We start from the raw sequence: 27,183 nt of genomic DNA, 5'->3' as shown, positions 1-27,183 counted from the left end.
GCCCTTCTCCCGAAGGACTCAGGGCGGTGAACAGGGCAAATATATAAAAAATACAAAAATACAAAAGTTAAAAGAAAATTAAACATATGCCCAACTAAAAACAGTAAATACAAATATTAAAAATTACCATAAAACCCAACCCATCCCCCATCAGGCCAGGCCGGCTTGTTCAAATAAAAATGTCTTCAGATCGCAACGGAAGGAGCGAAGGTTGGGCGTCATCCGGAGCTCAACCGGCAGCCGATTCCATAGCTCCGGGGCGTCCACAGAGAAGGATCTCCCCCTGGGGGCCACCAATCGACATTCTCTGATCGGTGGCACCCTGAGGAGGCCCTCTCTGTGGGAGCGCACAGGGCGGAGGGAAGTTGATGCCGGCAGCAGGTGCTCCCTAAGGTACTCCAGACCCATGCCATGTAGGGCCTTAAACACCATTACCAGTACCTTGAATCTCACCCGGAAGACAACTGGTAACCAATGCAGCTCACGGAGCAGAGGTGTAACATGGGAGTATCGGGAGACTCCCAACACAACTCTCGCGGCTGCATTCTGTACCAGCTGGAGCCTCCGAGTGGTCCTCAAGGGTAGCCCCATGTAGAGAGTGTTGCAGTAGTCCAGACGAGAGGTCACGAGCATGTGAGTGACCGTACATAAAGCATCCCGGTCTAGATAGGGCCGTAACTGGCGCATCAGGCGAACCTGGGCGAAGGCCCCCCTAGTCACAGCTACTATATGGTCTTCCAAAGTGAGCCGTGAATCTAGAAGGACTCCCAAGTTGTGAGCCCTATCTACGGGGGGTAATAGTTCACCCCCCATGGAAAGAGATGGGATGTTCTGAATATCCCGGGATGCCGGTATGCACAGCCACTCAGTCTTGTCGGGGTTGAGTTGAAGTCTGTTCCTCCCCATCCAGACCCGAACCGCCTCCAGGCAATGGGACATCACGTCGAGGGCATCACTGGGGTGGTTTGGGGTCGAAATGAAAAGCTGGGTATCATCGGCGTACTGATGATACCCAACTTCAAAACCACGAATGATCTCACCCAGCGGTTTCATGTAGATGTTGAACAGGAGAGGCGAGAGGACCGACCCCTGAGGAACTCCACAAACGAGAGACCTCGAGATCGACCTCTGCCCCCCTGCCAACACCGACTGCGAGCGTCCCAGGAGATAGGAGGAGAACCACTGCAAAACCGTGCCTCCCACTCCCAATCCCCTGAGACGCCGCAGCAGGATACCATAGTCGATGGTATCGAACGCCGCTGAGAGGTCTAATAGGACTAGGACAGAGGAATATCCCGTCCCGAGCCCTCCAGAGATCATTCACCAGAGCGACCAATGCCGTCTCCATGCTGTACCCGGGCCTGAAACCCGATTGGTACGGGTCTAGATAATCCGCTTCATCCAGGACCAGAGGGAGCTGATGCGCCACCACACTCTCAACAACCTTCGCAAGAAAGCGAAGGTTGGAGACCGGACGAAAGTTATTCAACACAGCTGGGTCCAAGGCAGGCTTCTTGAGGAGAGGTCTCACCACCGCCTCTTTCAAGACGGCGGGAAAACTACCCTCACTCAAAGAAGCAGATATAACCGCCTGGAACCAGCCTCGTGTCCCCTCCTGGGCCGCATAAACCAGCCAGGAAGGGCACGGGTCCAATAAACATGTGGTGGAGCTCAGCCGCCCCATAATCCTGTCCACTTCCTCCGGAGTCACAGAATCAAACTCCTCCCAGATAATATCGACAAGACCACCCGTGTCCTGATCGTCAGGCTCTGCCCAGTCAGAGTCCAGACCGGTCCGAATCCGAGCGATTTTGTCCAACAGATGTTGGTTAAACTCCTCAGCATGACCCTGCAAGGGTTCCTCCCTGACCTCCTGATTAAGGAGGGAGCGGGTCACCCTAAACAGGGCGGCTGGGCGATTATCTGCGGACGCGATAAGGGTAGCGAAATGATTAGACCTCGCCGCCCTTATCGCAGCGAGATAAGACCTAATGTAGGTTCTTAGTCGCAATCGGTCAGATTCGGATTGGCTGGACCTCCAACAGCTCTCTAGGCCCCGTCTCCGACGCTTCATCTCCCGAAGCTCCACAGAAAACCATGGAGCTCGATGGGATCTGCACCGGGTCAGGGGCCGCAAGGGTACAACTCGGTCGAGAGCCTCCGTGGCTGCCCTTTCCCAGGCTTCCACTAAGGCATCCACCGAGTTGTGAGCGAAGGAGGCAGGTGGGGATCCCAGCACTGCCTAGAACCTCTCAGGGTCCATTAAGTGCCTGGGGTGGTACTATCTAGTTGGTTCCACCCCCCACGGTGGGGAGTGGCAAAACGGAAGACCAGCCGCAGGAGATGATGATCGGTCCATGACAGGGGCATAACAATTGGGGAGCCCCCACCAAGATCATCTAACCACCATCCAGATAAGAAAATCAGGTCAAGGGTGTGGCCTCCCACATGAGTCGGTCCAGAAATTACTTGCGTCAGGTCCATGGCCGTCATGGAAGCCATGAACTCCCGAGCTAACTCACACGATCCTCCCAGGGATGGTAGATTGAAGTCACCCAAAACTATAAGTTTGGGGAACTCAATCACCAACCCAGAGAGGATATCGAGAAGCTCAGGCAGGGCTGTTGCTGCGTGACTAGGCAAAAGGTACACCAGCAGCAAGCCTAACTGCGCACTAGGGCCACATCTCAAGAAGAGAGACTCACACCCGACTATCTGAGGAACGGTGGTCTCCCGCGGACACAAGGTCTCCCTCATGACAACCGCCACTCCCCCACCCCTACCCTGAGCCCGAGGCCGGTGCAGCACCCGGAAACCTGGTGGGCAGAGATCGACCAGAGGAATACCGCCCTCTGGGCCCAACCAAGTCTCCGTGATGCAAGCCAGGTCCGCATGCTCACCCTCGACCAGATCCCGGACGAGAGGAGCCTTATTAACAACAGACCTGGCGTTCAAGTACACCAACCGGAGCTCAGGTGGCTGCACATCCTCGCTCCCGGGACCTTGGGGCAGAAATAGAGGGTCGGAGTGCCTCACCGCTTGTAAGCAGCGGAGAGGCCTTCCCAGAGATCGATACGGCCCTCTGTTCATACGCCTGCTGCCATTCCCTAACGTCGTGGGAATAGGTAATCCCACAACCCGCTCTGGAGCACCGGAGGCAACCGATCCCCGCTCCCCCCCTGGCGATCAATCCCGGACCTGGCCTGAACAACGGTTGTTGGACTACCCCCCATTTCCAAACAACCAAAAGATCCCACCCCCTCTCCCTAACCCCACAAAAAAATTAGCTAAGAAATTTACTAGGGGCCTCTTATTAAATTTATATCGGAGGCCCCTACCCGTGCCCAGCCATCTCTCAGGGTCCCAACAATTGGGCCCTTCCTTGAGATTATAAGTGGCTGGAAAGGCGGGTCGCACCCAGGAAGGGGGGGCACCCCTGAGGGCGAACAAGTCCATGTAAGTGTAACAGAAACGAGGCATAAGGAGCAAATCCCGGAGAAGGCAGTCCCATATTAATCAGGAGGGTCCAAACAGAGGGTAGATGGGTGTCCAGACCATCCGCCCAGCTTCACTGCCACTCAGCTGGGCGAACCCCCAGAACAGGTCAACCACCCTCCTCTCACAACAGTCGCGGATCCTGTTCCCGGGGTTGGTCTGGAACACACACTCTAGGTAAGGCATACCCCATAGAGCTCTCACCTCTAGGGGCAGCAGATGTAATTTCAAGCCACCCTCTCACGGTGGCCTATACCTAGAACCCTCTGAGTCCTTTGGGGATGAAATGCAGTTGAATAGACAAGTATTTTGTATTTTGTATTGGCATTTTTCTTTGTTTTGAAGGTGGGTCACATCGTTGTAAAATTCTTCGACCTCACCATCACTATAGGTTATTGTTGGCACGTAAGCTTGGATGATTGAAAGCTTGTATTGTTTGTTCAACTGAATGATGCATTGGGCTACTCTGTCTGATATACTTTTAAATTTTACTACTACTACTACTACTACTAGTAGTAGTAGTAGTAGTAGTCTTTTAACTTTTGGTTGATGGAAAAACCAACTCCACCACATCATCCATTTTCTGTACCTCTAGTATAGAATAAATGCCCAGTCCTATCAAATTCAACTAAATTTTCGCCTTTTCATCGTATTTTGCATAATCCAGTAATACCTCAATGCATACTGTTGAGTTCAATCAGCAGTTCTTCTAGTTGAGTATCCGTTTTTATTGTTCAAATGTTGACCATTCCTATGTCCAAAGTCCAAAGCTAACCTGATTTAACCCAGTGTTTTTTTTAGCACCCTCTGCCTTTGGGCAGGTCTTCCTGCTGCCATGGGCAATTTCCCTAGGGCACAGGTCTGCAACCCATGGCTCCAGAGCCGCATACATAATCTGGGGTGAATGAAAGTCAAGATTTAAACCAGAAAGCCTGGTGGCTTTGTTCTGCAGTAGTTGCCCTTCTTCATTATTAGGGCTTCTTGTATCTGAAATAAGAATAACTTATCAATCCCAGCCTCATCCTAGATTCTTTGGAACATGTTCCCAAATGCAGGTTAGAGTTTGTAAACAAAGGTACATTTAGACTACTGCAACGCTCTCTACATGGGGCTGCCCTTGAGGACCACTCGGAGGCTTCAGCTGGTGCAAAATGCAGCCGCGCGAGTTGTGATGGGGGTTTCCCGTTACTCCCATGTAACAACTCTGCTCCGTGAGCTGCATTGGCTTCCGGTTGCCCTCCGGGTGAGATTCAAGGTGCTGGTGATGACCTATAAAGCCCTTAATGGCTTGGGTCCGGACTATCTAAGGCACAGGTCTGCAACCCGCGGCTCCGGAGCCGCATCTCCTGCGGCTCCCAGTCCACTGCCATGCAGTCCAAAAAAAAAAGGGGGGGACTAAAAATGTTCAACCAATCAATTCAAATATGCAGGGTAGGTGCATATCTCGCCTTGGCTCCACTCTTCAGTCAAACCCTGTTCTGCGCATGTGCGCATGTACACACATGCGCACACATTTTTTGTGGCTCCCAGTTTTTCCTTTTGTGAGGGAACCAGTTCCGAATGGCTCTTTCACTGTTTCAGGTTGCTGACCCCTGCCCTAGGGCCTCCGGGGAATGAGGGCTGTTTTTGAGGTTGTATTTGCATGTGGAAGGAATGGAACATAATCTGCCATGGCGGTCCAATGTGGGCTGGCAGATGTGAAAACAGCTTTTGCATGCTGCAAAAATAGATGAAGAAGTAGATTATGCTAACCACTATCTATTTTCCAACCTGTAAAACAATTTCCAAAAGAAATAATTCTTAAAAAAAATGTTCTAAATTTGTATTTGAATCAGTAAAGGTGGACTATAAGTTTTTGGCAGCACAATGGCCTCAGTGAGCCCATTAAAAATTTAAAGCTATAGCAAAAAGCCCATGAACAACAATAACCAAAAATATACTTCTATTTTTAGCCTGAAAGAGGCTTCTTTATAATACACATGAGTACATTGCACACCTCACATTATGAATCTGACTTGCCTGTCACAAGGTAATAAAAATACAGTTTGCCAATTTATTGTCTTTTTAAAAACTGCCTCCAAGAAAATCTTTTGGACAGCACACAAGCTTTTTGCATTTGTTGTGTCAACATGTGGAAGCACAACATAAATCACAGTTAAGAAAACAATGAGCTACTCCCAGGATTTTGTACATTCAAAAATTGCAGATTTTTCTAGGAGATTAATATTGATCTCTAATGCATCTTCATAGGTTCCAAGACCTTTAGCTATGAGAAAAGAAGGGATCCAAACCAGGAAGCGTAAACCAAAGAACTTGAGCAAATCCAAGACATCAGCAGGTGAGTACAATTAGAAAAAACTTTCTTAGCTGATATGATCCATTTGTAATTACAACTTAAGCTTAACATCTGCCAAAGTTGGAAAAAGTATTATTATATACCATAATCAAATACGAGCATTCTGTGGTCCTTCAAATAAAACACATCACTACTCATTCTTTCATTCATTCCCCTTGGGTGCCACCAATTCAAAATAGACTTTGTGACAATTTAAGAGAACAATCAACAAAACATCTATGTGTACACAAATACATATAAGTAATCCAAAGTGAAATAAAGTTGATGAGAACCAAGTATTTAATCAAGTGGTCTTTGGAATAATTCTACCTTGAATGATGCGGTGGCTCAGTGGGTTAACACGCTGAGCTTGTTGATCAGAAGTGAGCGCCTGTTACTCATCCCAGCTTCTGCCAACCTAGCAGTTCGAAAGCACATAAATGCAAGTAGAAAAATAGGGACCACTATGGTGGGAAGGTAACAGCGCCCCATGCGCCTTTGGCGTCTAGTCATGCCGGCCACATGACCACGGAGATGTCCTCGGACAAGCGCTGGCTCTTCAGCTTTGAAACGGAGATGAGCACTGGCCCCTAGAGTCGGAAACGACTAGCACGCATGTGCAGAGGAACCGTTACCTTTACCTTGAATGAACCTTAGAAAGAACCTAGCCTGAATTCTAAGGTGAATTCCCCAAGAGTGCATTGCACAGGCCAGTTCAGATAGGAGAAGGGGATCCTGCAGGTACCTGGGCATCAACTCATGTAATTACCTAGGGGCTGAATGTCAATATATTCCGGCATGCTGCAGCAAGGTTCTTGTGTTTTTCTCTGAAAAACCTTCCCGATGAAGATCCATTTGGACTTTTCTTAACGTTCATTCTTATTACAGCAGCAACAGTAGCCAATATTTTAAATTTTGGCTAAAGTCTCAGGACAGATATAGTTTAATAATTTCTCTCTCTCTCTTTTTCACCCCCACCCTAGGATCAGCCACCAATGAAAGCCTTCCCACTGCCATTAGCTCAGCCACCTGCACCAGCACAACTACCACTACTACTGCTGAAGAGATGCGCCCCATCAAGACAGAACCAGGGATCTCATCTCATTATGGACACCCAAGCCCTATTCCTCAGGTGAAGCTTTTTATCATGCAAAAGAATAGTCACATTTTCTCGTTGCTTGTTGACTCTATATCAAGGAGTTGAAAGTCAGACACACATGGCTTTCTCTTTATTTTAATTTCTTAACAATCCTGTACTGAATCTAACAGAACAGAATTGAGTTAAAGCTTCAGCATTCCATGGCACGCTTGTTAATAAAACTCCTGCACCCACCTGGGTACTTGTAAGCTTGTAAAGCAAAGGTTGCATAATTAGAATCCTTTAACATTAAAGTAACTATTCGTATTCTGGATCTTTCCTGATGTAAGACATTTCTCTCTAATGGAGAAGACTGTGACCATATGATTTATATACATCCTCATGTTATCCAGGAGTAATGGGTATCGGCCATTTCAAAAGCCCTCTTGTGCCTTCTTGGGGTTAAACTTGGGGCAAGAAACTCTTCAGATGTTTTATTAATTGATTTATATTCTATCTTTTATCCAGAAGCAAAAGACAGCATATACAATAGTGGCCAAAATTGTGGAAACCTTTTGGAAAAAGTGTACATTTGAGGTTTGATAGCTAATAAGACCACTTTTTTTTGGAGTAGTACCATAAAATTATATATCGATGGAAAGATAATTTAAGCAAGAATGTAATGCAATAACTTTTATGAAGGATTTGCTATTACAATAGCAGTTATAAAGAAGGAAAGTGAAACACATAGAAAAAAATGAGATATATAAAAAAATTATCTCCATAGAAAAAATGAGATATACAAAAATTATCACCGTGTCAGTTAATACTTAGTTGGGTAACCTTTAGCATAAATTATGGCCTTACAACATCTTCCCATGGAGTGAACCAAATCCTTTAGTTCTGCAGCTGTTATAATGCGAAACCAAGATTGCATGATTGCTTCTATTAACGGGGTTTTATTGCTGGGAGGCTTCTGACTAACAAGTTTCTTTAGTTGGCTCCATAGATTTTCAATTGGGTTAAGGTCTGGGCTATTCCCAGGCCATTCCAGCAGTGCAATATGATTATCTTTAAACCACTTTTTGCACACAGCAGCAACATGACATGGAGCTGAATCCTGTTGAAATATAAATGCTTCACTGTCTTGGAAAAGATCATGTGTGGAAGGCTTCAGTTTGGGCTAAAGTATTTCATTAATGTATTTTTGGCCATTTATATCCTCATACCTTTTGATGTCATACAACCCCAGATCATAACACTGACTGGGTATTTCATGGTACATGTAATGAAATCAGGATGCAAATCTTCTCCGATTCTTCTCCTTATGTATTTTATGTCATCACTATCAAACAGGGAGATCTTGGTCTCATCACTCCAAATAACACTGTCCCATTGTTCCTTTGTCCAGGTAACGTAGGTTTTAGCCCAGTTTTCAACCTTCGTTTGAGAGATAAAAGTGGCTTTTTTTGTGGAACTCTAGATTTTAGGCCAAATTCCTGCAGTCTGCACCAAACAGTCCTTGCACTCAACTTCACATTGCATTGCGCCATTTCATCTTGTATACACCCAGATGATTTTCTTTTGTCACCTAGGCACAGCCTCTTAATTCTTCTATCATCACTTGCTGTTGTACACCTTTTCCTGCCTTTACCAGTGTGGTTTTGTAGTGACTGAGTCTCCTTATACCTCTTCAAAAACTTAGAAACACCACCTTTGGTTAAGTTTCCACTAATTTTTCTTCTAATTTCTTTATAACTGTAGCCTTGTTCACTTAATAATACTATTTTACATTGCTTTTTGGGTGACCAGTCAACTGTTTGCACTATTACTTTAATTTTATTACGTTTTACAAGCTCACTAAATGAAAGAACAAAAAAACCCAACCAACTTGATAGCGATCACATAACACTGACCAATGTCCTCCTGTCAGCTTCAATATATGATATCAATAACTGAATCCTACTGTGATCTAATTGGCTCATTGCCAAAACAAGATGACACCTGATTGGCTCTCTAAACACTCATGCTCATTGGCTACAATCAGATGAAGGAAAGCTACCTGATATCAATCTAAGCAAGCTCTGCTTCCTTTTTCTGGTTATTTGGGTATAACTTTTCATAGAATACAGATAATTGAACAAACCTTGTTGCATTACATTCTTGATTAAATTATCTTTCCATTGATATATAATTTTATGGTATTACTAAAAAAAGGTGGTGTTATTAGCCATGAAACCTCAAATGTACACTTTTCCCAAAAGGTTTCCACAATTTTGGCCACTACTGTATAGCACATCTATCTACATCAACATCCTTCTAAGATTGAGTGACAGATCCAAAGTGAGTTTCCAGGGTAAGGGTGGACTTTAACTTGAACCTGGGGAATTCTAGTAAGCTTGGGTGATATGATAGCAGTGTTCCAATATCTACGGAGCTGCCACAATAGATAACCCTATGCTCCAAAGAACCTGAAGGCAGAACAAGGATTGGATGGAAACTAATCAAGGAGAGAATCAACCTAGAACTAAGGAGAAATTTCCAGACAGTTAGAACAATTAATCAGTGAAACGATTTGCCTCCAGAAGTTATCGGTGCTCCAACACTGGAGTCTTTTGAGAAGAGATTGGACAACCATTTGTCTGAAATAGCATAGGTTCTTCTGCTCGAGCAAGTTATTAGCTAGAAAACCTCCAACATCCCTTCCAACTCTGTTATTCTGTTATTCTGCTTCTGAAACTTAAGGGAATTCAGGTAACCACTATGGTAGCCTTCTCCATTCTCAACTGACTGTCTTCCATATGTGGCAGATCATAGTTCTTACGGTATTATCTGTATCCATAGGTTGCTGGGCTGGCGGGGGCAGGGGTGTCCCACTGTATCATGTTTGGTAAGCTGAGTGGAGTAGAAAGAAAGATTGTAGAACAGCTATCCTCAACTGAATGGCTGTGTGGCTGGGAATTCTGAAAGTTTACTGAATTTTAAATTTATTTAAACTATTTGTATGCTGCTGATGGCTCAGTCTAGACTGTTACAGAAATACAGCTGCAACAAGAGAAATATAATTAAGATAAATCTAAAAGTATCATTGCTTTAGATTTATATTTAGCTAGACAATGTTTAGACAATTATCACATTTTACAATAGGTAAAATAAGTGGGACGGTTGAAACTGTTAAAAGACCTCAATAAAGAAGTACGTTTTTAGCCTCTTAAATTATAAGGCTTCAGTTCCAGTGGCAACTTTTTTTAGCAGGATGGAGTCTCCTACAAAGAAGGCAGAATTAACCATAGATCACAAACACACCTGCAATGAAATTGCAAAATATACCCTATTGATAATTTAATAATTTAGGGCAAAGTGTATAAGTGTATGCAATAATGTTGTCCTAAGGTTTATATTGTGACCATTTTGAAGGGAAATGGGAGAAACAGAGCCACATAAAAAAATCAAATTAACAAACAAAATAGGGGGGGACCTTATTTATAACTTTAAAAACCAAAATCCAGTCACCTCAGTATCTCACTAAGCCCAGACTGTACAAAGGTGAGTGGTACCCATCACTCTAAAAAGCTTTTACTTTAGTCCAGTGGTCCCCAACCTTTCCGGCTTGGTGGACCAGCAAGATGAGAGGGGATGGTTCTGTGCAAGCAGCAGATGCACACATGAACGTGCGCAATTCCATTTGCACAAGTAGCAGGCATCTCTGCCTGCCACCTGCCCAGATGGAGCTTTGCATGCAAGTGCTCACCACTCACACAAATGGAGCTGCACACACATTTTCGCCTGCAGCTTGTTTGGCCCGGTTCTGAACTGGCTGTGGACTGGGGTTGGGGACCCCTAATCTAATCCATTCATCCAACAACCTGGAGAATGGATTAAAGAGCATCTCTTCCAGTTATTCCATGCTATTAGCCTGGAACAGCTGAGGTATCCCTGCTATGAAGTTTGGTTTGCTGCCTACTCCATATTTCAGCTATATATCTTACCCAATGTTTCAGAGATTTCAAAACAAAATAATACAAATTTATGGTGTGTTGTTTTTTTAATTCAGTTCTCCAATGTAGTAAAACTGTAGACACAATATATTCTGAAAGATACCAGTTTTTGTTTATTTATTTATCAAATAAGAGCCTTGGTGGAACAGTGGGCTAATGCCTCCTTAAGTAACACCAGCTGCCTGCAATTAGTGCAGGTTTGAGTCCCACCAGGCTCAAGGTTGACTCAGCCTTCCATCCTTCCGAGGTAGGTAAAATGAGGACCCAGATTGTTGGGGGCAATAAGCTGACTTTGTAATAATGCCGCTTGGGGGGTGTATGAAAGCCCTTATAAGCAGGCATATACATAGAATGAAGGCTATTGCTAAGCACATTGATTTGTGCTTCTTAGATTGTAAGCCGCCCTGAGTCTTCGGAGAAGGGCGGGATATAAATGGGATTTTTAAAAAAATGTACTTGCCACCCATCTCATGGTTCAGTTTTTAAGGGACTGTTACAGGCAAATGATAAAATAGCATTTTTTCCCTTTCCCTTCCCCATTATTTATGCTTTTTTTTCTCTTTTACCTCTGCCCACTAGACATTCTCTGTTGCGGCAATGTCTGGCCATGGACCTGTTCTTCACTCCACTGTGTCTACTCTCAAGCTTTCCCCACAGGCTTACCAAGGAACCATCAACCAGTCTCCCCAGCCTAGTTCCAAGCAAGATTCCTGGAACAGCCTAGTCTTAGGGGAAACACATGGAGACATCATCACAGCTTAATAATCTTCTGCCACCTCACCTGCTTCTAAGGGAATTACCAACCTTGGGACTCAAAGGCGATGGGCAACTGTCAAGCAATACTATTTGTTCTTTTTTCCCCCTTGTTTCTTCCTCTCATCTTTTGTTTTGTCTAGTTCTGGTCTTAGAAGAACCACTTCAAATTGCTTTGGCCTGTTCAATCAAAACTGCCAAGTTCTATTTTAAAAAAATCCTCCAGATAACTTGGACATCAATATTACATGTTTATACGTAAATGATATTCAGAAATGTAATATCAAGTAGTATGTTTGTAATGTGTGTGTATATGTGAAGGGTATGTATGAGCTTGAATGGAATTTGTAACTGCAGCTTTCCACACATTGTCTTTGGACATCTTTTGAAAAATGAAGGAATGTATAAGCCAGCCCATAAAAACAGAATGGAGGTTAAAAAAGATAAAAAATAAAACAAAAACCAATATATAAGCCAGCAATATTCCTAAATTTTGCATTATGAGGATCAGTGGCTGGTGGCTTTTATGAAATATGTGATTTCCTTTCCTGGGATGTAATAGCTACCCATCCCATTGCTAATTCAAAGCCAGAAGAGAAGAACCAGCAGCATATGCAGAGAAGAATGGAAAACAGGCTAATTGCTGGCAAAAGCTTGGATTTTGGTTCCCTATTTCCCATTTTGATTATAAAAAATATTCTCCCCCAAAGATACTGCTGACCAAAATTTATTATTGATAGTAAGAAACTCAAATGAATATTCAAGGACAGTGACCCACAAGAATCTCGAAGAAAATGGAGGTGCTGCAAATTCTGCAATCAATGGTGAACTGAAGACTCCAGAGTTTTTTTTAAAGTATAGAACAGAAGCAACAGGTTTTGTCTTCAAACATAGCTGCAATCCACTATGGTTGGTGGATTCTTGCAGGAATTTTGTGGATCCAGCAATTTTGACTGCCAGCAGCACATTAGTGTTAATTTAATTGCTTTTCTGTCAACTTGATTAACCCCCTTCCTTTGCTATTAATAAATCTATTTCTTCCTTTCAAAGCAACCAACTCAGTGTTTTACCTATGTGGTTTTCCAGTTGAAAGGATTCTCTATGATTTATATACAATCTGAAGCACAACTGGAATGAGTGACTATAGATTAGCAAACACCCATTTCAGAATATGGCAGGGGTAATGGGTAAGCAAATAATTTGAACTGAAGGTCTCCTTTCTGTCTAATATTAAGCATAAATAAATAAAACTAGTACTAAATAAAACTTAAAAGAGTTATGCTTATGATCAAGGTGAACATGACCCGGTGGTAGGATTGACACTTCTTTTCACTCAATCTCATTCATTTAATAGTCATTTTTATTTTTAATAGCTGTTTTGAATCCAGATACTGCTAACGTTTATTTTCACAATGCCTGAAAGAAATGATAGATAAAAGCACTATTCATGTAAGAATGGTGTGGTAGCTTAGAGGTGGTGCTCTTGTCACACAATCAGGAGACTGTGAGTTCGATCCTTGGTAGAGGCAGATATTTCTCTCTTTGAGAGCAAAGAGAAATCTTATGGTGCAAACTGGTAGGTGTCAGGAAGGGTATCCAGCCAGTACATGCTTAGCTCGTCACCCCAACTCCACCCTGATGCAAGGGATCATAGGGTCATTTATTGTAGTAATTCATGTGTTTTGACATTTGGATTGTCTTCATTAAATATTAGTGTTGAAAGACATTACCCCATGATGAAATAATCAAACCACTGCAAAATATCAAAATTCTGAAGCTCCTGTTCTGTTTAACAGAAACAAAGCTTTGTCTGTAATCATCAGTAAAATTGTAATGTTCACCCTCAGAACGTTTGTGATAGTTTTGAAGTATTTATAATGAGCAGCAATCAATAAATTTGGATAAAGTATGACTCTTAGATCATAAATTACATGTAGAAGGTCCCTGATTTTATTCCGAGCATCTCAAATTTAAAAGTGAAGGGGATGATGGAAAAATTATGGATGAGGGGATTTTGCTAAAACTTTCCTTGAATCTCTTTGGAAATTCTCACTCATCCAGGTTATGGTTGTCCCAAAGGTGCTTTTTCAAAAGGCAACTGGACTTCGTTTTTCCTTGAAGACGTTTCACTTCTCATCCAAAGAAGCTTCTTCAGTTTTGAGATTTTCTCAAAAATCTCTTTGCTACTATCTGGTGGATGTTTATATCTTTATGTCTAAATATGGCTGCCCTGGCTTGACTCAGATTTTGGGTATTCATTTTGATTATTTTCAGACTCCATTGCTTATATACCAAAACCTGTCTAGAATGTCGCACACACCTCTTATAAATCTGAACATGAACAAACTTAGAATCCTAATTCATTCAGGGACTGAGAATCCCTGACATTTCAGTCTTGTGAATCCCATCTGAAGTAATAGTTTCCTGATTCAGGTTGATATCTCTGAAAATTAAAATCAGCTTAGTTTGCCTAGCCCTTGATTTTTATGTGGTGAAAGAAGTCACCAGTGTAGGGCATTTCCTAAATCCCTATTCTTTCTAAGATGTAGCTCATCTTGGATCAGTGCAATTTCGTAGGACATGTAAAGATTTTTATTTTAAACTATCAATGTAGTTTTACTGTGAAATGTTCATGTATACATTCTGGCACTGTTCTATTCCAAATACACACACACATTCTATTTTTATTTGTCCTAGTTGTAGTAACAAGGCCCCAGCAACAGGGAGTAGATGATAGCAACATTAGCATTAGCAGTTCTGTCTCTGAACAATATTTTCACGAGTGAATATTACATTGGTATCTAATAAACATACAAATCTAATTAAAACATACAGTTCAGCAATCCTTTCCAAACAGGACTGCCCAATTTGCACATGCAATACACCTACATAAGTTATCTTACTTTGTGCTAGCTTGTGCATAGAACTGATTTGGAGAAGGAAGGAGCAAGTGTATCTCTAAGTTATAGTTTTATTTGTTTTCACTTTGAAACCCAGTACATACTGCAAGTTTCTGTAAACATTTCCCAATGCTTGCCATGCCAGGAATAGGAGGTGAGGTTGATAATCAGCAGCTCTGTATTCTAGTTCTAGCTGACATTAGCAAGAATAAAGTCAATTGCACACACCTGAAATGTTCTTATGTAGTCTTACACGGCGAGTCTAGCCCAAACCCTATACCCATATTTTTCGGACCATAAGGCACACTTTTTCCCCCAAGAAGTAGGGGGGAAAATGAGGGTGCGTCTTATGGTCCGAAGCTGATCTGTATGGCCAGCCCCAACCTCCACAAGTGGAAAGCAAGGGAGATTGTCAGGAGCACGAAACGGCACGTGCTGAGAAATGCCGATCTCACGCTCTTGCAATCTCCCTTGCTCGGTTTCAGCTTCCCTTGCTACAAGAGAAAGCAGGCTGAAACAAAGTGAGGGAGATTGCCAGTAATGTGAATCGGCTGATCTCGCGCTGCTGCAATCTCCCTCGTTTCAGCCTGCTTTCTCTTGTAGCAAGGGAAGCTGAAACCGAGTGAGGGAGTTTGCAGGAGCGCGAGATCAGCCGATTCGCGTTCCTGGCAATCTCCCTCGCTCCCGTTTCAGCTTGCTTTCTGCAAGAGAAAGCCGGGCCACAGGGCCACCTCTGCAGGTACTGCTCTAATGTGGAGAGGGAAGGACAAAGAGGGAGGGAAGGAAGAAAGGAAGGAAAGAAAGAAGGAAGGGACAATGGGAGAGGGAGGGGGGGAGAGAGAGAGAGAGGGAGAGAGAGAAGGAGAAAGAAATAGGGAGGGAGAGAGAGGGAGAGAGAGAGAAGGAGAAAGAAAGGGAGGGAAATAGAGGGAGAGAGAGAAAGAGGGAGAAATAGAGGGAAAGAGAAAAATAGGGAGAGAAAGAGGGAGAGAGAGACAAGGAGAAAGAAACAAGGAGGGAAATAGAGGGACAGAGAAAGAGGGAGAAATAGAGGGAAAGAGAAAAATAGGGAGAGAAAGGGAGAGGGAGAGAGAGAGAGAAAGAAGAGAGAGGAGAGAAAGAAAGAGGGAGGGGGAGAGAGGGAGAGAAAGAGAAGGAGAGAAATTAAATTAGTAACATGATTGTTAAGTGAATCTGGTTTCCCCACTAAATTTGCTTGTCAGAAAGTTGCAAAAGGCAATCACATGACCCTGGAACAATGTGACCATCATAAATATGAATCGATTGCCAAGCATCCGAATGTAAATCACATGACCCTGGGGATGCTGCAATGGTCATAAATGTGAAAAATGGTCATAAGTCACTTTTTTCAGTGCAGTCGTAACTTTGAACGCTCACTAAGTGAATCATTGTAAGCCAAAGACTACCTGTACTTTATTATTTTTTTCCTTTTTTGGGGGGGTGTCAAGTTTTTAACACCTTGCTGGGCGACTGGCGGTACTCAGACATTGCTTTGTCCTAAAAGTGGTACAATGGATGAAAAGGTTGAAAAGCCCTGTTTTAGTATACCGGTACTATTTGGTTCAGAATATTTTTTTTTCTCGTTTTCCTGCTCTAAAAACTGGGTGCGTCTTATGGTCAGGTGCGTCTTATGGTCCGAAAAATACGGTAATTTAACAGGAAAAGTAGGGGGTTGTCTTATACACCCAGTCGTCTTATACGCCAGAAAATACAGTACTTCTGAGACATCTGATGTCTCTGTTTTGTTCACAAAGCATCAATAAATTCCTACTGGGATATCTGAAGCTGATTTATTAGGGAGTAAGCCCACTGAATGGAAAGCATTTGGCTTCTGAATAAAAATAGGAGGTTGGTACTGGAGGTGAAACCTGTGGTTTGCTGTAACTAGTTCTACCACTGTTTGTACTGCAAGAAATCTGAGTGTAATGTAAGAAGACCTGGATCTATTCTTAACCTATTGCCTTTAACCTAGTGATCTTCCAATGAGCCCATCCGTCTTGCTGCTGGGCTGTCCTTTTCTACCTTTCTAAGCATTAAAGCTTTTTCTATATATAATATGTCCAAAGTAGGATAATTTGAGCCTAGTAATTTGTGACTCTGAATAAGAACTTTGTGTAAATTTGTTTGATGCTCCTGTTCACTATCCAGGGTTGTCTTAAGAGCCTTCTCCAGCATGAGCCTTTCAAATCTTGTGTGAATCCTGAAAACTTTAAAAAAAAGCTTCCTGTGAGAAAAGGAAATCTCTGCAAACTCATAAAGTTAGCATTATTTTTTTAAAAATGAGGTTTTTTTTCCTTTTTATGAGAAAATATATTGCAAATCAGAAATTCTGCCCGATTTGCCAAAATTTTTGAAAATACAGGTTATCAAGCAAGGAAAAATGATACTGAGCTTGGTTGTTTTCTTGCAGACGTTTCATTACCCAAGCTAGGTTTGTTTTTTTCTTATCAGAAGCCCTACAATTAAAATAAGGCATACTATATGACATAAATTTTAAAATGTAAAAACACAAGATTAATATATGTACAAGTTAAGCAGATCTTCTCCGGAAATCGATGTTGCCTAATATGAGTAATGAAATGTCTGCAAGCTCAGAGCACCAAGGATCCCTTCATTTCAACCCTGACTTACAAATATACTCCTTTATTGAAAAAGAATACCTTATTCTCTCGCCGTGGTTACATTCGCGCAAACTGCAAAACTAACCAAAGTTAATATTAACTACATTTTGCTTTTCGTGCAAATGTATTTGCACTTCGCCTTTGAGCGAGTTGTGGGAACAAAAGACGGTGCACGATTACACCGATCGCGCCTATTCCTCGCTTTTTCTCTCACAGTTCAAGGCAGCTAATGCAGAACTGGAAGGCGTAACTTAAGTAGCCTCCCAAGGCTCTAACCCAGGCTTGATTAACGCACTCTTCACAGGACAGGATGGGCTGCGCAGAGATCGATGGAGGGCAGCCGTTCGGTTCTCTGCTAAAAGGTCTGCCGAGATAGTTCCTTTCAGAAGGAAAACGGGCGAGGCGGGAGCGAGAAGCCCTGCTTGGAAATGAAAGAAGGCAGGAGGCGATCAAGAAGCGAGAAAGTTTTGGTGGCTTCAGGTCCCACTACTTAAATTTTACAGAGGAAAATAACTATTTTTTTTAAAAAAAAAATCATTGATCGTACTATTGCATTTTATTTTCTTCCGACTAGACGTGAGCGCGCGTCTTCGTTCTTTTATTACAACTTTCAGGAGCCTCCAGTTTTAAGGTGTACGTTTTTCGCTTTGTGTTGCAGATGCATGTCTTCCCCTATAATGCTCCAAATATCTATTGTAAATTGAATATACTCCGTTTGTATTTTCAGTGTGCTCTTGGTTGATCAACAAAAAATCTATGGTATCAGAAGCATGCAAATACCTATAAATAGTTGGCGACAAGCAACCCAGGATGGTCTGTATTAGGGGCTGGGACACATTTCTGTTAAAAATGTTAAGAGCAACATCAAAACCCAGACGTTTGCCATGTTTGGAGGTGGGGTGTGTTATCATTCTTGTACAGGTAGTCCTTCCTCCACGTACGACCACAACTGAGCCCAAAATTTGTTTTTAAGTGATACATTTATTCAGTCTTCCACCATTTTACGAACTTTCTTGACACAATTAAGTGAATCACTGCTGTTGATAAGTCAGTAACCTGCTTGTTAAGTGAACCTGTTGCCAAGCATCTGAATTTTGTCGACATGAACATGGGGATGCTGCAAATATCATGATTGAAAAACTCATAAATCACTTTTCAGTGCTGTTGTAATTTTGAATGGTCACTAAATGAACAGTTGTAAATTGAGGACTACCTGTAGACTTAGTAAGAAAAAAAAGCTCTGTTGAGGCTGCCACTGCTAAAGGTTGGCATATTAGTTAGGTGTTTCTTAACCTTGGCAACTTTAAGATATGTGGACTCTAACATACAGCTGGGGAATTCTGAGAGGTGAAGTCCATACAACTTAAGTTGCCGAGGTTGAGACACAATGGCTAGACTATACTTCTCATAAAAGTATAATCTAAACAATGTGCAATCTGCAAAACTCCCAAAATATAACAGTTTGCTGTTCATTATGTTCTGGTATTTTCATTTTTACCCTCTAACTTTTAACAGTCTTTCCTGCCTGAATGTACTTTACTATATGTTAGAAAATAGAGAATTAGTGAGAAAATGACAGAAAAATGACATTTCTGCCTCCCCAAGGGTCTCACTGAAGTGTCTCAAATTTTTTAAAAAACCACACAATTGTGTAGGTTAATTACAAGCTTAATGGTAAGGTAAAGGTTCCCCTGCACATACGTGCTAGTCGTTTCCGACTCTAGGGGCCGGTGCTCATCTCCGTTTCAAAACCGAAGAGCCAGCGCTTGTCCGAGGATGTCTCCGTGGTCATGTGGCCAGCATGACTAGACGCCAAAGGCACATGGAACGCTGTTACCTTCCCACCGTAGTGGTCCCTATTTTTCTACTTGCATTTTTACGTGCTTTCAAACTGCTAGGTTGGCAGAAGCTGAGACGAGTAACAGGCGCTCACTCTGTTACACGGCACTCAGGATTTGACCTGCCAAACTGCTGACCTTCTGATCGACAAGCTCAGCGTCCTAACCCACTGAGCCACCACGTCCCTTAATTAAAAGCTTAATCATACTTAAATTTTGATCAGTACAAATTAAAGGGGCTTATATTAGTCAAAGGAAATTCTTAATAAGCTTTTAAAATGGGTTAATATCCTCTTATGTTAGAGACTGCCACTTTACTGCAAGTCTTAGTACATATTTGACATCGTTGTTCAGGCCAAAAGCTTGGAGGCCATCCTGGGAATAGACATTTTGTGGCACAGAACAGCATTTTTAACCATTTTTCCCAACACTCTTTCCAGCCTTGAAGTTGATTGTCTGGAATCTCACAAACTCGGCTGTCATCCCCAGTTTTTGTGCTCTTGCAGCAATGCCAGAAGGACCCTCTGTAAAGAAGTTCCAGTTTCTGTGTTCTCCCTATGTAGGGAAGATGGTATCCAGGGTGGGAGGAAGCACTAGACAGATCAATCCAGATGATTTGAAAACACTAACACTGTGGGATATCCAAGTGAGTTTTGCTGTGTAATAAATAATTAACTCTTTTTTAATATAACAATCTTGGCTTATTTTGAATTAATGCTATTTTGCCAACATTATCATTGGTAAAATTTTATATAGCATATGACATCATTATTCTATACAGTAGAAAATACTACAGTCCAAGAAAGATACAGAAGATAGCTCTTTGCTCCAGGCAAATTATAGACTTGATTATTATCCCTGCACTCCGTGTATGGTTTTTGGCAATTTGGCAATTGGCCACCTTTTGGAGACTGTATCCCCCCAATTTTTTTTTAAAAAAATGACACAAATTGTGACAACATTTTAATACCTGTGTACAAGATCTCATGTTGGTATATGTAAATCCCATCTTGCTTGTACAAGATGTCAGATATTTCTGAAATCTAATTTAAAAAATAACACTTTGGGATGTCTAAGACTGCCATGCAGGGTGGCTATGTACATTCTGCTGCTTCTGGCTGCTATGTTGCTGGCCTTAGGCTTAAGAAATCCTAATAAGAATTCCATTCTGGGCCTATATTTTATGGGAGCTCTAATAGGTAAGCTCTCCCATCCTGATTTCTTGCTTCATAGCTAAAGACTTGCTCAAATATTTCTGTTAGTAAGTTAACAGGCTCATCTGTTTCTCTCGTCTGCACTTTAATTATTAAACATTACATAAGTTATATAAACAAAAAAAGACAAGAAGGAATAAAAAGGAAGGAGCGTTGCCGGGGTTACTAACCTGGAGAGGATGAAATAGAATGTGAGATTTTTAAAATGAGTTTTTTTCCAGGTCCATGGGAAGAACTTGTTTTTGGCTTTTGGCACCAAAGAGAAATTAATGCCCAGCCATGGCAGCATGTCCTCGGATTTGTCTGAACAAAGACTGGAAATGCCTGGAAGCAGTTCCTTCCTCCAGGGCCAGAAAGAAAATGAAGTTGAAATGTGCAGTCCTGAATGCTATCAACAAGAAGAGTCAGCAAGTTGGTTGGCATCTGATATGGATAATAATAATGGGCAGAGTTGGAAATGGCTCCGCTTCCACTTTGGTCTGTATGGAAGCCTGCGAGCCAATGAGTTTGCAAGGGCGAATAAAGCAAACAAAAGAGGCGACTGGAAAGATCCAATTCCCAGGTTAGTACTTCGAGGTTTACAAAGGAAGTTTTACCCTATCGCTATACAGGAAGTCCTTGAGTTACAACAGTAATTGAGCCTTGTAATTATGACCATAAGTCGTGATGGTCATAAAGTGGCTTATTACATGACTTGAGCTGATTTTACAACTCTTTTTCTGGTGGTCATTAAGCAAATGCCATGGTTGTTAAGCACACCATTGTTCGCAATGGGGTGTCTTGCTGGAAATCAGAAGTAAACTCGTTTCCAGAAAAAAACATCACATATTATGGTCATATGACTAAGGGGTGCTGCTAGTAGCTGTAAATGTGGGCCGATGTTACAATTTAAAAACCCGGTCGGAAGCACTAGACAGATCAATCCAGATGATTTGAAAACACTGACACTGGGATATCCAAGTGAGTTTTGCTGTGTAATAAATAATTAACTCTTTTTTAATATAACAATCTTGGCTTATTTTGAATTAATGCTATTTTGCCAACATTATCATTGGTAAAATTTTATATAGCATATGACATCATTATTCTATACAGTAGAAAATACTACAGTCCAAGAAAGATACAGAAAATAGCTCTTTGCTCCAGGCAAATTATAGACTTGATTATTATCCCTGCACTCCGTGTATGGTTTTTGGCAATTTGGCAATTGGCCACCTTTTGGAGACTGTATCCCCCCAATTTTTTAAAAAAAATGACATAAATTGTGACAACATCAGACAGTCACTAAATGTCTGGATTTAAATCGAGGACTATTTACAGCTGGACTAGTTCCTCTGGAAACAACCCAAGAGGGGTTCATATTTTTTTTTATAAAGAAAAAACATGTAACTGGGCCAAGAAGTGCATTTTATTTTAAATGGTATGCTGGGGCCAGGGGAAAAAAGCTAGATTTTCTTTGCATTTAGTCAATCAGTTAAATTTTAAGTTATTAAGAAATTAAGATTCTCCATCATGCATCTACTATTTTGCCTCTTCAGTCACATTAAAATCTACAATTTAAAAAAGGTTTTGGGGATAATCTCGTAAGTTTTCAGGGTCACATATGGCCCATGAAATTCAGGCTCAGCTCATCTGCTCTAAATTAATTCAGTGTTTGTTTTCATTTTGGATATTTAGGCTGGTTCTCCATTTTGATGCTGGAAACTTTCTGGTATTTTATAACTGCCGCATTCAGCAATGCTCTTCTCCTAGCACTGATCCAGCAATTGATATCCTGAGCCAGGAGTTTGACCGGGAGCGGGCTTTGAAGGTCCTTGCAAAAGATACTCCTGTGTGCTACATGCTCCTGAACCAAAGTTATTTCTCAGGAATAGGTAGGTTCAGAATAGATACCAAAAAAAAAAACAATGCTTAATGTCAGATGTATAATGGTAATTGTTGCTAAATATGCAGAGGTTGTAATCTAGGAGGGCAGCAGAGGCTATTCTATTAAAGAAGATTGAATTTTGCACATGAATTGACTTAAAAAGAGATCTTTGACAACTATTTAAACATTACATTGAGGGCCAATAAAGGAACAGGGTCTGTAACACCCACATCTCTGCCATTTTAAAAATATGACAATTACACGTTTCATTTTTAAAAACTGTTTACATCCAGAATAATGAATGAACTGACTTATTAAGTTTATAATCTGATAACTATAAACTATAATCTGATAACTCTCAGTGGCTTACTGTAAAATTAAATCAACCATGGTACAATTAAATGGAATTATAATTTCATAAAACCTCTAACAAAGACAACAAGAATGTGTAAAATCACATAATGATGCCTACTGCCTAAAATGTTTTCTAACTGTCCTGCAGTTCCCTAAATAGCTGACAGCAGTGTATGTTGTGTCTATCTGTATATCTTCCTAAACTAACAATGAGAAGAAGGAACATATTCATGTTACCCACTTGATATCCCACGAGATAGGACAAGCTAAACAGAACGACCAATACAAGATTAGCAATGAAAATTCATGACAGAGTTCAGATCTGAACCTGAATTTTCTAGTTTTCTAGTTTTACATTTTTACCATGACCTACAGCAGCCTTTCTTAATATTTATAGTTCCTGTGATTCCCAACCACCATGATAATTTGTTAGGAATGATGGGAATTATTTTCGAAGACTCCTTTAAGGACTCCAATTTGGAAAGGCTAATCCATAAGGATTGCTTTTTTTTCACTTTACTTTCTTTACGGGCTCTCCAATGTTCAATTTCTCCTGAATTCTTCTCTCCTCCAGGAAATATCATTAAGAATGAGGCTCTGTATCTAGCAAGGATTCATCCGCTGTCCCTTGGCTCCTCTTTGGAATCTACAGATCTCAAATCTTTGCTTGATCATGTTGTTCAGTTCAGCTTGGCATGGCTCCACAATAAGCTGGGAAGACAAAGATTGCGGCTACAGATTTATATGAAAGATAAATGCCCCGAAGGGCATGAGGTAAAGAAGGCAACATTTGGACCACCAGATGGCTTGAAAAGACTTACCTGGTGGTGTCCACAATGCCAGCCTCTAGTGTCACCTGAAGAGATGGATATGCCTCTTATACAAGGCACCTGATTTGCATAATCTCTTTGGTTGTGTGATTTCAGGAGATAATGTGGAAACCAGGGTACAGGTTTAGGATTCAACAGAGAACTTGTAAGCACAGGTACCCCTTAAAGGGATTTAAGATTTACAATTACATACTGTTGATTGAGTCACTTGAATCATCACTTTTCACAGTCCAAGTAATACCTGGATATTTGTGATTAATGACAATGATGCAAGATCTGCAAATGCAACATCCAAGATGAAACTTGCTACCAATGATGAAGCTATTTGGAAGGAGAGGGAATGGTTCCCGTCCACCTACAATGTCAGGAATATTCTATGCTTGGACCATGCTTGTATTGGATTTACAAAATACAATTTTTTCAAATTCTCATTCCAATATTCCTTTATTATACGAATGATTCATATCAAAATAATTCTTTATAATTACCATTGCAATTACATAATACTTTGCATCATATTTAATTTTCTGAGGTAGGATTAAGGATCAAGATAATGCAAATGAGTTGATTTGTAAATGAGGAATCTATTTATAGTTGACTTAAAATATTGGTATGCCATTAAAACAAAGGCATGGGATTTGGCTTTGAGCAACAGGAAGATTCAACTTTATTCTAGAATTTGAATGTTTAATGTTAAGATCAAACAAACCAAAGATTTGAAGTTACTAATAACACAAGAGATGGTATCTTAAAAGCTCCACTTTCTCAATTACTCAATATATATCTCGATATAGTAGGGCTTAGAGAAGAGGCTTAGAATCTTGCTTATTTGAAACCTGAAAACTCTCTTGTACATTGAAACTCCTGAATTTCATTAAAATATGGCTTGTGGGTTTGAATGAAATGTTTCTTGTGCTGATTTTTACATGATTGGGGTAGTGAAAGTAGAGCAACAAATGGGTTTGTAACAAAGTTTGCCATATCATGAGATTAATTTCAAATTATTTTTGGAAAAGTACTTGACACTTCAAATAATTTCAAACTGGTATTTGTTTGTCCCTTTTTGTGTTCATCATCACTTAAATAAGAATTGAGAATGAGGCATTAATTTTTGACCAGAAATATTATTATTATTGACCACATTTTTATTCTCTTGCCTGATACTATGGAATTTTAAATCATAAAACATAACCCAGTAAGATTTGACAATTTTCAAAAAAATAGTGTTTTACTTTTATATTGGCACCTGTCATTAGTGTGCAGGAAGGCTATTGGTCTCAAGCAAAGATTGAATCAAAATAGTAATTTAGGAGTCAGACCCCATGTTTAGAAGTTTGCTGAAGAAAATAATGGGATGGAAAACCAGGAGTATTTTGTAAACATATTAGATTTCTAGGAGAGGCTGAAAAGAGCCCCTGTTTCTTTTTATTATGTATTTCCTATCTCTTTGTCTATACCACATTTCTTGTAGGAGCTTAGGGTATTCTATGCAACAACAGTTTCAAACAGATGACAACAATGACCCTATTATGGGATTGGAAACTAAATAGCATTAGGTCTGGTTAACATCTGAATGGAAGACTATCAGAGAATCACAGGGATCCAAACTAGACATGGATGTTAAAAAAAAATAATCCAAGGAAAAATCCACTTTCTTATTGTTGCCAAGATCATTATATGATGTGTGCACAAAATCACGAGGAATCTTTTTGTCTGTTACACAAATGTTACACGAGACCTGGCAACAGACAAATGCAGAAATTGGGAAGAACCCTATCGCGTTCCAGTATTTCACTGGTAAGGAAAATGCTACTGTTGTATACTTCTGGTCTCTTCATTTACGGCAGCATAGTAGGCAGACATTTGATCTCTCGTTTTTGGCTAGGTCAGGGGTGTCAAACTCAATTTCACTGAGGGCCGCATCAGCATTGCGGTTGGTCTCATGGCCGGGTGGGTGTGGCCTGGGTGGGCATGGCCTACTGGGTGGGCGTGGCTAGAGTGCATATGGCCTACTGGGTGGGCATGGCCAGCTCTACATCTTTCGCATCAAAGGTGCCTATGGGGGCCCGGGCAGGAGTGGGACAGATCTGAGGGTCTCTGGCAGGAGGAGGGTCTCTGGGCCATGGCCAAGGCAGTGGGGGCCATTCCCTCACTTTCCAGGATGGCTTCGTGGGCCGCATGAAACCACTTAGCGGGCCGGATCTGGCCCCCGGGCCTTGTGTTTGACATGTCTGGGCTAGGAGGTAAACAGAATTTTGGGGAAATGATGGAATGGGCTGAATTTGGGCATAGGGTAAAAAAGTGAAAAAAGTCTACAAAGGAATGTAGAACCTGTTGCTATCTCCCATATAGAGGTTAAATGGTTTGGAGAAGGGGAATTTGTGAGCGAGGCTATTAGGATGTAACTAAATCTTTAAAGGTGTTGTCTGGCGGAATGAACTGACATTAGGAGACTCAAACATATTTTTAGGAAAAAGATTTTTCTGTGAAATCAAGATGCCCTTTCTAGAGTTTACTTTTTCATCTACTTGCATAGGATTGGTGTTGCCTTTTAACACAGTATTGTTATTTGAATATGGAGCAGTAAGCCAATTTTTACATTCCCTTAGCATACTTACAATGTTTTATTCCCTAGGTTTTCCCTTCATCAAAGTGTCATCAGAACATTTCAGGTGATTGCTACTTTGCCCAGTAATTTTAACTGTAATTTCTATTCTTCTAATGTTTCTCATTATATATTCCATTTGTAAGTTAAAAAAATGAGGTGCCAGTAATCAATCTTTCATCATAGAGAAAATCTAGGCAGTTTCTAGGAGTCCAGAGTGACTTGATGGCAGAAGAGTACAGAGAAAAGCAAAGATGATTAGAGGACTGGAGGCTAAAACATATAAAGAATGGTTGCTGGAACTGGGTATGTTGACTCTAGTTTAATGAAGAGAAGGACTATGGGTGACATGATAGCAGTGTTCCAATATCTCAGGGGTTGCCACAAAGAAGAGGGCATCAAGCTATTCTCCAAAGCACCTGAAGGCAGGACAAGAAGCAATGAATGGAAACTAACCAAAGAGAGAAGCAACCTAGAACTAAGGAGAAATTTCCTGAGTTAGAACAATTAATCAGTGGAACAACCTGCCTCCAGAAGTTGTGAATGCTTCAACACTGGAAGTTGTTAAGAGACTGAAATGGTATTATCATCATCATCATCATCATCATCATCATCGTAATCTTGAACCACTTAGTTGCTCTAGATTCCATTCTGCGACTTTCTGGCCATTATACAAATTCTTCAGTAGACAGATGAGGTGGCTTGGTACATCCACATTTGAGGTCTATGCACAAATAAAAATGATACAGGAAAAAAACCGCTTTGTGGAATGATCTTGCTTCTTTGATTTTCCAACTGATGTTTGCAATATGAACTCTTGGGTCCTGCCTCTTCTGACGGCTCCTTGTGTATCTGGAAATTCTTGTTCCGTGTACTATGTAAATCTGGACTGCAAAACCTTGAGCTTTATCTTAACCACCTTGAGGTATAATTGCTATTACTACGACAGTAACCAAACCGGACTTGTAAGGATGACACCTTGAGGGCTTCCTTGCACAAAGAAAAGATCGTACGGCACCTTTAAGAAACCCGGCGATTCGAAATCAATCCTGCCATTTTACGTCGCCTATGGCCGAACACTGACCAACCAAGAGAAAGCGACGGATCGTCACACCAGCCCGAAATGGTCTAATTGGCTGTCGTCTTCCTGGTGCGAGAACCGCGCGGCTACTCAGTTTCCTATCACCTACCGAATCGGGGGTGCTGCCTGCTGATTGGTTGCTGCTAGGGGACTAACGCAGGCAGAGAGGCAACGAAGTGGAACCGGTGTGGGT

The 27,183-nt window shown here is 41.4% G+C and overlaps 2 protein-coding genes across 2 annotated transcripts in view; both read left to right on the top strand.

Annotated features, from left to right (window-relative positions):
- The window catches only part of GATA4 (GATA binding protein 4), a gene marked incomplete at both ends in the record, with an annotated part of 49,784 nt that extends 38,116 nt beyond the window's left edge, over positions 1-11,668 (top strand). Inside the window, 3 exons of the mRNA XM_083350377.1 lie at positions 5,746-5,833; positions 6,814-6,962; positions 11,486-11,668. Of these exons, the coding sequence (XP_083206503.1) occupies positions 5,746-5,833; positions 6,814-6,962; positions 11,486-11,668 (420 nt within the window). The remainder of the gene's footprint in view (positions 1-5,745; positions 5,834-6,813; positions 6,963-11,485) is intronic.
- A 5,990-nt stretch (positions 11,669-17,658) lies between these two features.
- Positions 17,659-24,189, top strand: NEIL2 (nei like DNA glycosylase 2). The gene is made up of 5 exons (XM_083353419.1): positions 17,659-17,834; positions 19,480-19,685; positions 20,475-20,815; positions 21,931-22,127; positions 23,049-24,189. The coding sequence occupies exons 2-5, from the start codon at positions 19,548-19,550 to the stop codon at positions 23,366-23,368; spliced, it is 996 nt and encodes a 331-aa protein (XP_083209545.1). The 5' UTR covers positions 17,659-17,834; positions 19,480-19,547; the 3' UTR covers positions 23,369-24,189.
- The last annotated feature ends 2,994 nt before the right edge of the window (positions 24,190-27,183 follow it).

Source organism: Vipera ursinii (assembly GCF_947247035.1).
Source record: "Vipera ursinii genome assembly, chromosome: 1".
NCBI lineage: Eukaryota > Metazoa > Chordata > Lepidosauria > Squamata > Viperidae > Vipera > Vipera ursinii.
This window is presented reverse-complemented; position numbering and strand designations above follow the sequence as displayed.

Bases quoted from the DNA above. Each gene is read 5' to 3' on its own strand.
- NEIL2 (XM_083353419.1), top strand. From the start codon at position 19,548: ATGCCAGAAGGACCCTCTGTAAAGAAGTTCCAGTTTCTGTGTTCTCCC. The intron at 19,686-20,474 runs GTGAGTTTTGCT...GTTTTTTTCCAG, and splicing joins TAACACTGTGGGATATCCAA to GTCCATGGGAAGAACTTGTT. The intron at 22,128-23,048 runs GTAGGTTCAGAA...TCTCTCCTCCAG, and splicing joins AAGTTATTTCTCAGGAATAG to GAAATATCATTAAGAATGAG.